The sequence below is a fragment of the Micromesistius poutassou genome (genome assembly GCF_964030765.1).
Source record: "Micromesistius poutassou genome assembly, chromosome: 12".
Taxonomy (NCBI): Eukaryota; Metazoa; Chordata; class Actinopteri; order Gadiformes; family Gadidae; genus Micromesistius; species Micromesistius poutassou.
Window position 1 is genome coordinate 15,049,152 of NC_140282.1, and position 15,817 is coordinate 15,064,968.

Consider the following 15,817-nt stretch of genomic DNA (forward strand, 5'->3'; position numbering starts at 1 on the left):
TGTATAATTGAACACAATCCTTACCGTGCTACAGAGAGTGCCTGTCCGGTGTGCACCGTTAAGCTTCAACAGTACTGACGTGAGGAGGAGAAAACCGTGCACAGACAGCTGTCCGAGACAAGCGCGGGGCGCAGCGAAAAATAAAATAGGTAAAGCAATACGACCGCAGAGCCTTGTAGAGGGAGGTGGTGTGTTCACCGTAGCTCATAACACACACACACACACACACACACACACACACACACACACACACACACACCGATGTACAGCTGTTCACTGATCGTACTTCCCGAAAACGATTTATTCTGACAAGTGTGTCTTAGCGAATACAAGATAGAGAGTGAGTGTCTTAGCCATCGTGTGTGTGTGTGTGTGTGTGTGCGCATGTGCGCGTGTATACATATAAAAGGATATGGACATCTTGGTGAGGAACATGTCCTGGGGGAGGTCTGAGGAGGAGAACGTCTCCAGCTCTTTCTCCAGCTGAAGCAGCTGCCGCTCCATCTGCACCAAGCTCTTCTCCAGGTTCTCTGCTGAGACTACATGCACACGCGCACAGACACACACACACACACACACACACACACACTCATTGTTAACAGGTACAGTATATATACAGTACATTAAGGTATTGAGCACAATGAGGATACTGATGAACAGGCTTCATTCCTACGGCAACGCGTCGGAAAATGAGAATAGCCGGCGCAGCAGGCCGTGGTGTAATTCACCCGGGCTCATTGTTCACGTCACAGAGCACCTTCTCCAGGTAATCCACTCATGCCCCCACACTCTTTTCACGTTGGTCACGGCTGACATCTCGGGCTCGAGGATCAACCTAGCATGACGCTTAAACGAGCCTGATTACAGTGACGATGACAGAGTCGTAAGCTGCTTACCGCTTAAGCGCGCTCACGTGCCACGCTGCGCGACGCGACGTCCCCGTCACCGGGAGCCACACGCTGGGTATGCCCGCCGCACTAACGCGGCAAACCACGCCGTTGGGAGCGTGTCTGTACACAGACTGGAATAATAATAATAATAATAATAACAGAAGAATAGTCTAATTCAATTGAATTCATACCGTTCCTCCCACACACAGACGGGACGGCGAAAAACAGAGCGAGTTCAAAAGGACAATATCACACCATGACTAATTATGTTGTATCCCCCGCCACTACATAGTTTGATTAAGAATGCTATAATCATTTCTTCCCTCTCGCTTTACCATAATCTTTCTCTCTCTCCTCTCCAGATGAAAGGCAACGAGGAGAGCCGCTGACAGTCATCCGTTCCCCTCGCCCATAGTGCCTCTTAGCAGAGAGCATAGCGTCGTGTGGCAAGAGAGCATAGCGCCTCACAGCAGACGGCGTAGCCTTATGTAGAAGAGGGAGCAGAGACCGGCAGCTTCATGCAGCAGAGAGCATAGCATCGTGTAGCGGAGAGCATAGCATCGTGTAGCGGAGAGTTTAGCATCGTGTGGCAGAGAGCATAGCATCATGTAGCGGAGAGTTTAGCATCGTGTAGCAGAGAGCACAGTGTCATGTAGCAGAGAGCATAGCATCGTGTAGCAGAGAGCATAGCATCATGTAGCGGAGAGCATAGCATCATGTAGCAGAGAGCACAGTGTCATGTAGCAGAGAGCACAGTGTCATGTAGCAGAGAGCACAGTGTCATGTAGCAGAGAGCACAGCATCATGTAGCAGAGTGCACAGTGTCATGTAGCAAAGAGCATAGCGCCTCGTAGGACAGAGCATCGCATCGTGTGGCAGAGAGCACAGCATCATGTGGCAAACGGCATAGCACCGCGGAGAAGAGAGCAGAGCGTCATGCACAGAGGGTACTGTCACGTAGCGACGCCTTGTGTGTTTCAATCAGGCCGGTATTCACAGTGCCACTACATCACGTTGATTAGGTCTGCATTGGTCTTCCTGTAGAGTAACGCTCGCACCGCTTGGTCAACGCTTAAAGCCAGGAGGGAAGGACGCATGGATCAAACGCTTTTGGATAAAAACGCTTGATAAATGACTGTATAGTAATTATTAAATAGTATATAGGGCACTAGACCATACCAAATGGTATATTTATTATCAAATTGGAGTATTCTTCTCATAGTTAACACTGACAATCCAGAAACCAACGTGCAGCCTTTAGGCAAGGGTAAAAGGTCTATTTATTACACAGAACATCAACTTGTGTATAATTTGATAATCTGCACGGCAGCTAATTCAGCGCAATGAAACCCAAGACTGCTCTTCCTAGGGCCTATTGTCGGAACGTGTTGAGAATCACGCTCGGAAAAACAACGCCTGACTGTTATTGATCTGGCTGAATTGCTCATTAACAAGCATTCACTTACGCTTGGAAGCCTCCCTTTGGTTAAGGATTGACCGAGAGGCTGGTGGAATACGAGGGAATCCACACAGAAGAGAGAAGACACACGCCTTATATGACTGTTGCAAAACAAACTCAACTAAAGATTCTGCATTAATTGATTCATTACCCATGAGGCACTGAGTCTTTGTGTGTTTCAGTTGTTTTAAACACATGAAAGAATCTCAAAAGGCCACTCTTAGAAATGTCACATTAAGCTGTGCAAACACCCAATATCCATTATTCTTTTCCATTAATGACAAACTAAATAAAACATAGTGAAAGGGAATTGATTGGATTTTCAAGAGACAACAAAATAATAAGTTACGCAAGATATTGGGTTTTAATGGAGAAATAGAAGCCTGACTGTTTCATTGGTAAAAGACACACATTTCTATGACTAGGACAATGTTCCAATTAAACATCTAAAGACACTTGCCGCCACGAACGTCCTTAAGGAGCAGGTAGCGGTTATGGCCCCCATAGCAGGTTGAAAATTACTGAACTTATTTTTTCCCAATCACAGCTTATCAACTGTCAAACAAAGATTACATTTTGGAAAATAGTAGGTTGCAGGGCTGGCCTGAATACCTCATTCCAAGAAAAAACTAAAGTCCATCTTTCACTGCCTTTAAACGTGGCAGGTGTAGACCACTGCTGCAGAATCTAGTTTTTATCAACTGATGGAAGTGGTTCAATTAGTGAAACATTGGTGTTATTGTTGTTTTGCAATTTTGCTTTATCAAATATCAGTGGCTTTCGAATCCACTCATCAGTCAGAGTGTAACTTGGTTACGACAGAGATTAAATGCAGCCTAAAAGTTTCCGAACACACGGTTTCCAATGTATGAGATTATCAATTATAAAAAAGCAACTAGGGGGTTTGAACATTCTGCAACGTTTTGAATAAATGGGCAGGACAACTGATATTTACTCAGTGATAAATCACACAGGCACTATTGTGGGGGACAGATCGCCATGCACGGAGAAACACCGCTACCTGTTCTTTTCACAGTTGCTAAATAACCAACACATAGGTATTTGTAGGTAGATGTTGTGGACTGGTTTGAACATTGAATAAATTAATTATTAAATCCCTTCCAAACTGATTAATGCCCCGATGGCCAGCAAAGTTAATGGTTTGCATATCCTCAGACTAGACGGCAGCTGTCAAAGTGCTCCCAAAATATTCTATTAATATTTGAATATCCAAAACTAACTAACGATAATTCAGTCTTTCCATATTTAGCCATTCTGATAACGATTGCCATTACCTCAAATGAAGCATTGACATGAAGCATTCTTGGACATCTAGCGCCCATACAGATATATTTTTTCACTAGGATTTTCAGACGAAATGTAGCCTAGCCTACTATCCGCAGTCCCCAAAATGCATAGACATTTAAAATCATTAATATATATATTTTTTAAATTGTCATAAAAACAAAACAATATTCAAATACTTAATTTCGATTCTAATACCTTCTTAATGAACAAATATCTGCGCTCATCCCTTGTAGGTTGTTACATATAAATGAAATCCTCTACAGTCAGTTTCCAAAGATCAAAAAAGTTATGTTTGTGTATGCAGAGGCTGCTTATCACACATGGATGTACAATAAGAATTCATCGCTACGATGTAAAACAAGGTGATAAACTGGCTAGACGACAGCGACGAAACAACAGCGCAAAACAACGCATGGGGACGCAGCAGGATTTCTTCACTGAAACGCTTCATTCCACTGCTTCCCAGCACCATGCCGGCGGATTTCTACTGGAAGAAAATGCTATGTTGACACAGGCCCTTAGGCATTTCAAGAATGCCTAAAGGTAGGCTGTGGATATTGGGGATCAAACCCTGCACATTTCAGTGTGGAGTCAAACACCGCGATATCCTACCATCTATTCCTGGCAAACACTTACCAAGGGAAAGTGTTTGGTTTTATGCAGGAGGCATTATCTCATTAAGAGGAAGAGAAAGAACATGTTTACAAAATGAACGCGGGCAGCAGAGCACAATACTTCATTTAAACTGATGAAAGGTCATTAAGTATAAAGAACAACTTCTAGTTCATATTATTAGCAGCAGGTGAAATGGCAACAGCACAAAATCAATCACAAGACTTGATTGGATAATCAATTATCCACACACACCCTTGTCTCACACACTCACACACACACACACACAGCTAACCCAACCAGACAAAGACATAATGGATAATATTGACATATCTTTAAAGTACACACTAAAACATAGCCTCGAGTCCTACTTCAGATCCATAATTTCCATTTAAACCTGTCTCTCTCCCTCTCCCCTCCGTTAGGGGCTCTCTATCTAACTCTGTGTCTCCCTCCCTTTCTCTAGCAAGGTATCTCTCCATCTTTATATCCAGTCTATCTCTCTAGCATGAAGTTTCACTCTACCTCTCTCTTTTCATCAAGAAGCCCATCTCCTGCTCTATCAAGTTCTCTCTCTCTTTCTATATATGAAGTAGTCAATCTCTCTTTTCCCTTCTCTCCTTGTGGACTGCAAGAAGTTTATCTCTACATCTACCAGTCTCTCTCTCTATCTCTCTCTCACTGCACCTATCCATCCATGTCTCTCTACCCCCAGAAGCAAGGCCTTCTGGGACGGCAGGATACCAATATCCTGTGAGTGTCGGAAGGCCCGTTGGGAGGACGGCAGATGGGCAGTGTGCTGATCGGAGTGATTATGGCCCCGCGATGATGGATGGATGGCTGGAAAGAGGGAGAAAGTGGGCGAGCCAGGGAGTTGAAAATAGCCACTCTTCCCCTCCAATCCTCCAATCAGATGCCTTCGAAAGAGCTGGGGGCCGGGAGCAACCCTGTGGAGAGGCCACTAAGACACCCAGTCTAAGGATCTGACTGGGTACAGTGGGAGGGGGAAATGTAAAACAAACTCACGGTGATCGTCCTCGGTATCACGGAGAGTCATTGGGTGAGAGCGGAGAACAGTTTGTTCAGGGAGAGAGGGGGAGAGAGGGTGTTTGCGACGTCGGAGGAACGAAACAAAGGCTATGTCCGCTAAGGCTAAGTCGTTCACTTGTTCCCTCATACCCTCTGGTGTTATAGCGACAATATTTAGCATTAAGAAAACTATTTAGGGACCAAGTAAGGGAAATTGGACACCCAATTACGTGCAAAAAAAAAGAAAACCGTGTGACATGTATTGGTCGCATATACCAGACGACATTGGTTGAATGTCACAAGATTTATTGGATGAATTTGATGAAAATCAAATTCATCATTGGATATAGTACGGCAATAAGTAAATTACGGTTATAAAGTAGTGAACTGTATAGGGAATAAGTGAACCATAGTGTGGTGCACACTGTTAGCCCACTGCCTTTAGCTCTGTGTTGGAGTAAGTGATCTTTATGAGTGCCGGGGCCCAGTGGTCTAGAAGGACTACAGATATAGCAGGCTTCACTGGAATAATGATAGGATTATTTGTAGAGGTCAGTTCCCCCATTGACATCTCCTTATTACTGCCGCCATCCCGCTGTGCCGTCAACATGACAGAGTGGAAAGCGTCCGCGTGCGCACACACACACACCGACTCACACGCGGCATCCATGCTGGATCATCTGGGGGAGATGGCGTATATATAAGGGGACATGACAGGGAAAAACAACAAAGCGATTCCCGACTTGAGCCAATGTTAAGCTGTCTAATAGAAAGGTAGCCCTATGAAAAAGAAGAAATATAACTCCTAAGCATCCAGTAGCGATATAGTCATTTGGTACAACCCCTGTTGTGTTTCTTTGAAAGGGTCAAGAGAGGTGACTACATTTGTATGCAGGTGTCATTTCTGATTAAATACAATTTGCTACGCAACAGTACAGTACAGAACAGTAGGTGAGAAAAATGTTGCCAAAGTTACCTTCATTTATGCGTGGTTTCAGAATAAACTTGAATTTGAGAGGTACAGAGGAGCAGACCGCTGTCTTTGGGATCAGATTGATTCTTAATGTATCTCAAATTATGGTGGGGAAGGGAGGTGAATTCTGGTATTGCAGCACAGAAAAATGTAAGTAGGATACATAAGGAGAATAAACTGTAGTGAGTACGGAGGACAGAGCCATCCACTTCAGTCAACACTGCAACCAAAACAGTGTGTTCTTTGTACAGGTTTTGAAAGAACTTTGCACCATTCAGTGTGAAGAAGACCAGGAGCAGGGACGTCCAGCGGTGACAATGACTTTTGAGGAGTAACGTGCAGAACACATTCGGGTTGTGAAAAGGACAACATCTGTATGTTTGGCTGGTCGCCACGGCAACATGCGTTCAGCAGCGGGAAAGAAAACAAGTATGTGTAATTGCCCTACCAACCCCACTGAGCACAAGGGTGAGCGAGGGGGTGAGGTAGACAGAGAGGGAATGGGGGCTGGGGCGAGAGAGCGAAAGATTGACAGCAAGATGAAGTTATTGGGAGAGAAACACGTGGAGAATGAAAGATGAATGAAGGGAAAGAGGTGGACAGACAAAGGTAGGGAGAACGAAGGGGAGAGGCTTTTTGCAAGGTGCAATAAGGAATTCCTTTCATGCCTTGAAAAATAATGGTTGGAACGACATAGCAGAAGGGACAAAGGAAAAAGCCCAAAGAGCAGGACCTCTATGCTGCCTTCCCTGCCCAGTGCAGGTGTTGGTACAGAGAACTAGACCATGATCCCTTCCCCTGCAAAACCAGAGTTGGTGTTGGTACGGAGGATTACTCTCCCAAATCAGACTTTAGATGAATAACCTAAACTCTCAGTGCAGACAAGCTCAAATCTGGCTCGACAGGTTGTTTCCCTTTCTTTCACTTCATATATTTGAACCATTCCTGATGCTGTAGGCCGGGAACTGAAAGCATATAATTGGTGAACCTCAACTCGGCCAGCACTGGCAAAAAACAAGAAGAATAACATGCGAACGCTACATCCATTCACGCAAATATCATTTTTTTGGTAGAACATCTATAACGCAACATGGAACAAGACGTCACTCATGCCGTCTCCGCCCAGATGTTCTGCGATAACAACGTAGGACTGCTGGATCCCCGATTATGGAGGACTAAACTAGTCTAATACCTCTGCCGAGATCAGGTGTGTCGTATGGAGCACCAAATGGTGTCCCCTTCCCCTGCCCAACGAGAGCTGGTGTCGGTAAGAAGAACTAAACTTTGTCCCTTCCACATGTCTCTGTAATGAGCAACAGAAGTGTTGTGTGAGAGACAGAGCCGAGCGGCCAGAGGCTAGGGCGAGCAAGCAGCACATCATTAGGGCTTCCGCCGGCCCCCCCGAGCACTGCCGTGCGTGGGTCAGGTTTCCGTAGGTCCCTGTTTAGCATCCTGACAGGCCAGAGACACAGCCTTTGTGATGTGCCTCAGATGTGCTCAAATGGCTGTCGGCGATAATGAAACAAAAAACTAAAAGAAAAACGAGAAAAACACAAATCCCCAAATTCATGAAAGGAAATGTGAAATAAAAAGGAGGAAAAGCGAGGCGTGCAAACACAACAATGCCGGAGAAAATAAGAAATTTGGTGTGATCCTACGACGACGACAAGAGTGAAAAGAAAAAAAATGCAGCCTGACGACTCGGGGAGAAAAAAAAAAAAAAAGGCTTTGCACATGCAAATATGTTCTCTCACTGGGGGAACACAAAGACCGTGAGTCAGGGGGGGGGGGGGGGGCGGAACGGAGGGGGGAGTAACGAAGGGGTGCGCTGAAACCAACCGCAGCCAATGGCGGATGGAAGAGGAGGCAGAGGAGAGCATGTTATCCTCACATCATCAGAGCTACAACGTCACCACCGCAGAGCTCGACTGAAGCCTCTTTTCTACCTCCCTGAGGGGGGGAGAGGCCACAGATAACGGACCTGTGATCAGGACATCCGAGGAACCGCATACTGCGACTGCACTGCAAGCAACTTGGACCAAGTAGCAGCAACAAAAAAAAAAAACACATCCACTGGCGCGCGTGCACGCACGCACGCACGCACGCACGCACACACACACCTGAACATGGACACTCATGGTGTCATATGCATCTGTCTTTAGTCCTTCTCATTCGAATCAATACTTTGCTTCAGTGTACCATCTCCATTCATTTTCAACCACGAATGGGGTTGGTTTATTGTGCTTCCCTGGGGCTTTTATGCAAACCCTGTTTTGTCGTGAAATAAAGCATGTGGTACATCTACGTATTCTTCTACTCTTAATGTGTATGTAGGCATAGATTTATAAATGCTTTTTGTAGTTTTATGCTTTTACTTTGCTGACCCCCTCCTGTACTTTCTGTTCTGTACTTTTTAAAACAGTTTGGTTGTTTGCTTGATTGGTGATGTGTTGTTACCTCTGCTGGCGCGGTCCACATGTTCCAGCTCTTCAACAAACTTCACCACGTCACCCAACTCCTCCTCACACACCCGGGCCAGGAAGTGGAGTAGCGTGGTTTTCTGGTCAGCTGACTTGGTGTCCTTCAGCTGCATCTCACACACACACACACACACACACACACACACACACACACACACACACACACACACACACACACACACACACACACACACACACACACACACACACACACACACACACACACACACACACAGGCCATGAAGTCAAAACAAGTAAATAGAAAACGATTTTAAATCTTAAACCAAAAAATTCAAATAAACACACATGCACATCCCATGAATACAAGCAAGTTGCCTGACAAATGAGGTTTTCTGTAGTCCATTCTGTTAACTGACTCTTAATTAGCATCACCACGTCTAGCTTCCTTAGACTGAATGTTAACCAACTCTCACTACCTTAAACATAGTGCTGACTAACTGTCGCTACCTCAGACCAAGTGTTGATTTACTCTTGCTACCTTAAGACTTTGGCCCTGTCCCATTTCTCCCCCCTTAAAACTTCCACTTGCTTTGGAGTGCCCTCAACAGTAAATCTTCCACTTCGTTTTAAGCCTGCATCGGACCTCACTATGTTTTGAGGGTTGATTATAAGGGCAAAATAGCACTCCCGTTGCTCCCTACAGTAATGGGACACCCTACCCCTACACGAGAACGCGCAGAATCTAAGGTTAGGGCAAAAATCTAGGGTTAGGGGAGGTATTGGGACGGGCCTTATTTCTGACTAACTCTAGCTAGCTAAGACATAGTGTGATTAACTCAGTACATAAAGACTTAGTGTTGACTAATTATATCCACCTTAGACTTAGTGTTGACTAATTATATCCACCTTAGACTTAGTGTTGACTAATTACAGCCACCTTAGACTTAGTGTTGACTAATTACAGCCACCTTAGACTTAGACTTGACTAATTATAGCCACCTTAGACTTAATTTTGACTAATTCTCGCTACCATATACTTACTGTTGACTCGGTTTGGACTCTACTGTTGACTAGACAAAGTCTAGCTACCTCAGACTCTTGGCTGGATTACAGGCCAAATCTAGTAAATGCCCTATATCTTACGTCTATGTTTTTACTCTAAATGATCTACGTTCTAAACATTGAGAGAAACACACGCAGACACACACATACACAATCCTCCCACCAAAACACTCCAAACAACAACAGTGCAAACAACCGCTCATTGCCCGTGCCTCATGCTCCCGCTACGTTTGCCAAACAAACAGATACATATCTTACGGTGTTTTCAGTCAAATTATTCTTGTGTCTCTCAGAGCATAACGCCATCTCTCGGAGGCCTCCGGGCCCCCCTGCGGAGCGCAGCCTACCGCCTTGCTAGTCGCTCTCTCCAGGTGATCCATTGGTACTCCCTGGACAACTGCCTCCCCGCTGCGTTTAATCATGTTTGTATTACTTCCTCTAATCAAACACATTCTCACTCCTCTCCTCTATTTATTTATTGAATCAGCTTCCTTTTCAAAAGCATCAAGTGCCCACGCACAAAAGGCAGTTCTGAATTTAGATAAATGGTAATCATAATTGACAACGAGATTTCTTTTGTGCCGGGTCTGCGTCGACGCAATTTCTCGCCACGTTGCGACGCGTGGAATTAAGCTGTCAATCTTCAGGCAGAAAACAGGAAGACATCACGCTTGGCGTCGAATGATGCCATTCAGGCAGCATTGAGGCTTTTGTATGGGAGCACTTTGGAGAGGGTTAGGGAGGCATTTAAAATGCAAACATAAAAAAAAGAAAGCAACGCTTTGAAAAGGAACACAATTTCATGAAAACGAGCACGACGTCACGAAGCCGAACGTGCAAACGTTATTCAAGAGGATCTTTAGGTGGCGGGGACGGTAATGACAGTATATTGGATGACAGCAGGCCGTAACGACAGACCTCACGGCTGTGTTAGTGGATGGCGACGGCAGACCCTATGGATGTGGGAGCTCCGGGGGGCGATTGCGCCGAGCGGTCCTACAGCACAACGCGTTGACAATGACGGATGGCTGGGCAGGTTGTTACTGTGGAAACTGCAGTTAAGAGTGTCCACAGTCATAATGTAACCCAAGCCAAGCCCTGTTCCCCTGGATTAGGATCTTTCTCCTTCTCTCCCCCCCCCCCTCCCCCTGAAATGCAATTTTTTTAATAAAGCTGCATACAGATAATCTGCAGTGTGGCAATTAGATATTAGTGAGGTAACAGGACAAAGGAGGGGTGCGGTTTGATTAATCAGACGATGGGTGAACAGAGCAGTCAACTGAATGCCTTAGCTTAGTTTCAGACGTTGTTCCAGGCTTTGTGTCTCATATTGTTCTCCTCTGACAAGGGAGAACCCCTCAAGGCGGATGCCTCGATGTGTGGATCGAGGGAGAGAGAGAGAGTTTCACTGGTTGTTAACTGACACACACGGCTCACAGAAAGTGTGAGATTGGCTGAACAAATGCTATCTGATAATGCTCAGCATCCACCGCTAGACTCGGTAGATCAGGCCTATCGCCACGTTCCAGGCAACCCGTAATTCGGGATTTCACGACTTCATACTCACGACTCACGACTTAGTTAGCGTTCCAGGCAAGTCACGACTAACAAACAAACAAACAAACCTGCGGCTCTGTTTTGATGGTGTCCGCGCCAGCAAGCCAGATCTGCTCGCACAGGTGCAATGACTTTCATGGAAACCTCACTTCACTTACACGAGCAGAGCTTGGATTGCTGGTGCAAAGACGTTCTGCGCGCAAAGATAACAAAAAATAAACCGTTAAACTTAACTGACAAATCGACATGGCCCACCGTGCAGCATTTGTGTTTTTGTGCGAAACTTTGGGAAGCCATTGTTGTTTATGTTCGTGACGTCAAAAAACGAACTGGGAGTACATCGATCAGACACGAGTTCACGGGTCGTGAGTTACGAGTTTGGCTGCCGTTCCAGAGCACTTTCACGGGTAGAAGGTCGTGAAATCACGAGTTACGGGTTGCCTGGAACGCACCATATCAGTGTTATAATTTGTCCGAATTTTGAGCCCACTTGGACCGAATAACCCCAGTCAGAATAACCTGTTTGAGAGGAAGACAAGATGATTTGTTTCTGATGAAAAGCAAGCAATTCAATTAGAATCATTCATAACAGTTCTATAGTGCCTTTCAAGACACCCAAAGCACTGCACATAGTAAGTGTATGCATGTGTGTATGTGTGTGGGGGGGGACATGACACCTTTACTACTAGTAGTGTTATTGCATAGCTCTATAAAAACATCATTATGGTGCATTAGGGTAGTGTTTTCCAGAGCTTTATGGTCTCCTTTGCCCCTACAGCCCCAAACCACTAATGTTTTGCTTTGAACTAATAGTATACTATAATCTTAAAGGACAATTCCGGTATTTCGAACATTGAGCCCCCTTTCTGGGTTGTCTAGGATGAAATGGAGTGGTTGACACAACATTTTGACTATTGGTCCTGTCTCTGGTATTTGACTCATTTAGAATCGCCCTGCCTGCTTCAGAATGGCTGTCTACGGGCATTCAAATACCTGTCCTTAAAAAAACCCTAAACGTTTGTTTTCAGAAATGTGCAACTCGCCAAGAGGTTAGTGGTGTTCTTTGATGTTCCAAATCAAGTATCGTAGCAAAATACAGTTTCTGTCGTGTTTTAATTGGCATTTTGTAAATCCCATTGATTTCTGTTAGAAGACTCATTGCTCGTTGACCGGAAACGTAAAGGGGGGGTCGTTTTTTCGCTCGGTTCTATACCTACTGTTGAGAGGGAGAACCGAGCAAAAAGAAAATAAGTTCCTTATTTTCTGCCTGCTATCTGGTGTGGGCATCTGAAGAAGGAGACCAAAGCACCCGGTGGGGTCCTGCTCTGATGGCCTGCAGTGCTGTAGGCTGAGTCTATCTTGAAGGATGATGGAACTCAATAACACGCAGCTTTCCCTTTCAAGACATGAATAGTCCCTAGTCAATGGCCACTTTAGATCCGCCCGGTGATAGGAGCCGCTGCCTAGCCACGGTGGCACGAGAACAAGGCGGAAGCCAGCAGAGAAAAGATGGAATATATGATCTCAAACACTGCGCCCCCGGGCGCCAGGGCTACGCCCCCCGGGCCCCGGCGCTACGCCGCGTCAGTGATTGATGCTGTTAAATGCTTATTGAAAATACCAGACATGTTATGAAAAAAAACACATCACCGTTATCGCTGTGATGTGAATATTAATATTGATTAATCGTCCACCCCTACTAGGGATCACGTCCCGCCATACGGTAACCCGGAACAACTGTACACAGAGCTACCGTGTCCGTGTGTCAACAGCGCGGGGGGTAGATACCGCACTGGCCAGGGGGGTCAGGGCAGGGGTCACGGCAGAGCTGGGCTGGGCCCTCACCTTGCAGAGGGAGCTGAGGTCAAAGCCGTAGGACTGGGCGTTGCGGGAGCCGGAGTTCATGTAGTTGCCCAGCAGCAGCACCAGCTCCAGCAGACGGCTGAAGGAGCGGCTCTTCCGCACCTCGTCGCACGCCGCGCTCACCGCCAGGATGTCGGGCCGCAGGTTCGAGACCTGCTCCTCGAACTGCAGCCGGAAGAGCAGGTGGCCGAGGCGAGGGCGCAGCCTCTTCACACTGCTCATCTGGAAGGAGAGGGGGAGGGAGAGGACTGTTATTGGCTTATTAAGACGTCAACACTTCCCCCGTAATAGCGTACACTCTTTCATCCCGCCTTAAAAAACGAAGATAAAATATATTATTTGGTTGGCTTTTCCAATGTCATTTTTCTCATTCCGATACAGTCCTTTGAATTGAGAGATGTTTTACTTTAGACGTAGATATCTCGTGCCAAAGGAAGAGGAAAAGGATAGATGTGAGACAGACGCATATACAGAAATCAAGAAAGACAAACTATTTGAAATCTGAAGAGAAGGTCGGCATGAAAGATCAAAAGGCTAAATAGATAAGAGGATTAGAGTATTAAGAGAATAAATATCTTACCTAAAAAAAAACTTAAAAAAAACGTCTGACTAACGCAAACTTTCCAGCGCTTTTCCCCGGGTCTACCTCTGCGACGGAGTGCGGAAGGTATCGAGGCGTGCTAAGCGAGCGTGGCGGGGCCGCGGTCACGCGGCGGCGCCACTGATTTGATTTGGACAGCAGGTCTGCTAGGGTAATTACAGAGGTGCTCTCCATATAGGTCAGCAAACAGCAGCGGAGGAGGCGGAGGAATATACAATAGGCTGCATTGGATTACCGCTCTCACACAATTACGGCAAATTGGAAAATATTGCACTGGACCCGTGGCCTGCCTGCGACGGTGTGTACGTGTGCCGGCGCACGTGTGCGTGCGGGCGTGTGGGCGTGTGGACAACAGCTGGCTGTGTGGCAGAGCGTTGGCCTGAATCAAAAGTTTAATCCGGGATACTGTAATGTCATCAAGCAGCTAGTCTGAGATTTACTGAGAGCGCGTTCCGCCATGATATGAATGGAGAGAGAGAGAGAGAGAGAGAGAACTGGGGCAATGGCAGGACAAGCACTGTGGGAAAGAAGGTAAGAAAAGGTACAATAATGAGTGTGTGGCAGTGTGAGGAGAGCAGCGAAACCTCAGGGAATTCCATCACCTCTGTCTTCATTATAGTCAGAGCCACTAATAGAGCAAAAAGAGATGAAGGTATTTGGCCAATCCCTGTGTGTGTGTGTGTGTGTGTGCGCGTGCGTGTGCGTGTGTGTGTGTGTGTGACTATGTGGCTGGCAGGGTGTGTGTGTTACTATGTGTGTGTGTGCGTGTGTGTGTGTGTGTGTGTGTGTGTGTGTGTGTGTGTGTGTGTGTGTATTTGCCCCATTGGCCTGGAGAGATTGACAGAGAGGGAGACAGACAGACAGACAGACAGACAGACAGACAGACAGACAGGCAGGCAGGCAGGAAAGGAGAAAAGAGAGGAAGAGAGAGATGGAAAGAGATAGACGAAAGCAAATAGGCAAAATACCAAATAGAGTGACAAAGAGACAGGAGTCAAGGAAAGTAAGACTTTGAACACGGCGCACAGAGCAGTAAACCGGTTCGAGTAAATATTTTGGAAACGCAGTAGCCCTAACTTAGTCACCCTGAGTTGTCAAGTTCCATTAGCATCAGACTTGAAAGAGCAGCCATCAAACGGCCGGCAGCCAGGCGTGTGTTTGACATGTAGTGCTACCACAGGCCATACCAAACAGAATTATTCATACACCCACTCCTCTTTAGCGTGGCGGCAAAGTTTGGAACTCATCAGCGCCCCCCCCCCCTCCTGCCTGTCACTCAGCAGGCAGTGTCTGGGATCAAGAGGCCTGCTGGGGCGGGAGCTAATGGGGTCTCTAGGTGGGGTGTTCTGAATGTTACCACAGCCTCATCCGCCGCCGCCGCCACATCATCACCGTAATGAGCTGGTCCCGGTGGTCATGTTAACTACAGTACTTCTACATGGACGGCAGACGCCATGTTAATATGTCAGCTGGCCATAAGGAACCCATGATTAGGGTTAATCTCGTCTGTGGGGTAGGAACAGCTTCTAGGACTTTCGATCATAGTGTTAAGGGTTATTCTCCTGTGTTTGTGAGAAACAGCTCTAGGACTGTAGATCATAGTGTTTAGGGTTATTCTCCTGTGTTTATTCGGAACAGGTTTAGAGCTGAAGAACACATGACGAAGGTTAAACTCCGGTGTTGAGCAGGAACAGCTCTACTACTGTAGAAAACTGAGATCCATGTTCGAGCCTTCTGCAGAGGTTTCTATAAACCTATTCCCCTTTTGACCTGTGGCCTCTTTTCTGGTTCTTTTGCACAAAGAAGGCTTGAGTTCAGCTCTCAATGCCAGCGCTCTGGAGCGGACAGGCTGGCTGGTCCTCTATGCTGCTCTCCAACTGGTCATCTCTGGTCCTCCACACGGTGCCCCTGCTAGCTCTCTGGTTGTGGTGGGGACGCTAGAGATGGTGGATAGGATGGCGGGGGGTGGGGGTGGTAGTGGTGTAGGGTGATAAGGGGGCCAGACCAGTCTGAACATGGCAG

At 46.4% G+C, this 15,817-nt stretch overlaps 1 protein-coding gene across 1 annotated transcript in view; it reads right to left on the bottom strand.

Moving 5' to 3' along the window:
• The window catches only part of LOC311356320 (protein diaphanous homolog 3-like), a 235,268-nt gene that overhangs the window by 93,329 nt on the left and 126,122 nt on the right, over positions 1–15,817 (bottom strand). The window contains 3 exon segments of the mRNA XM_084476091.1: positions 414–539; positions 8,729–8,858; positions 13,177–13,416. Of these exon segments, the coding sequence (XP_084332217.1) occupies positions 414–539; positions 8,729–8,858; positions 13,177–13,416 (496 nt within the window).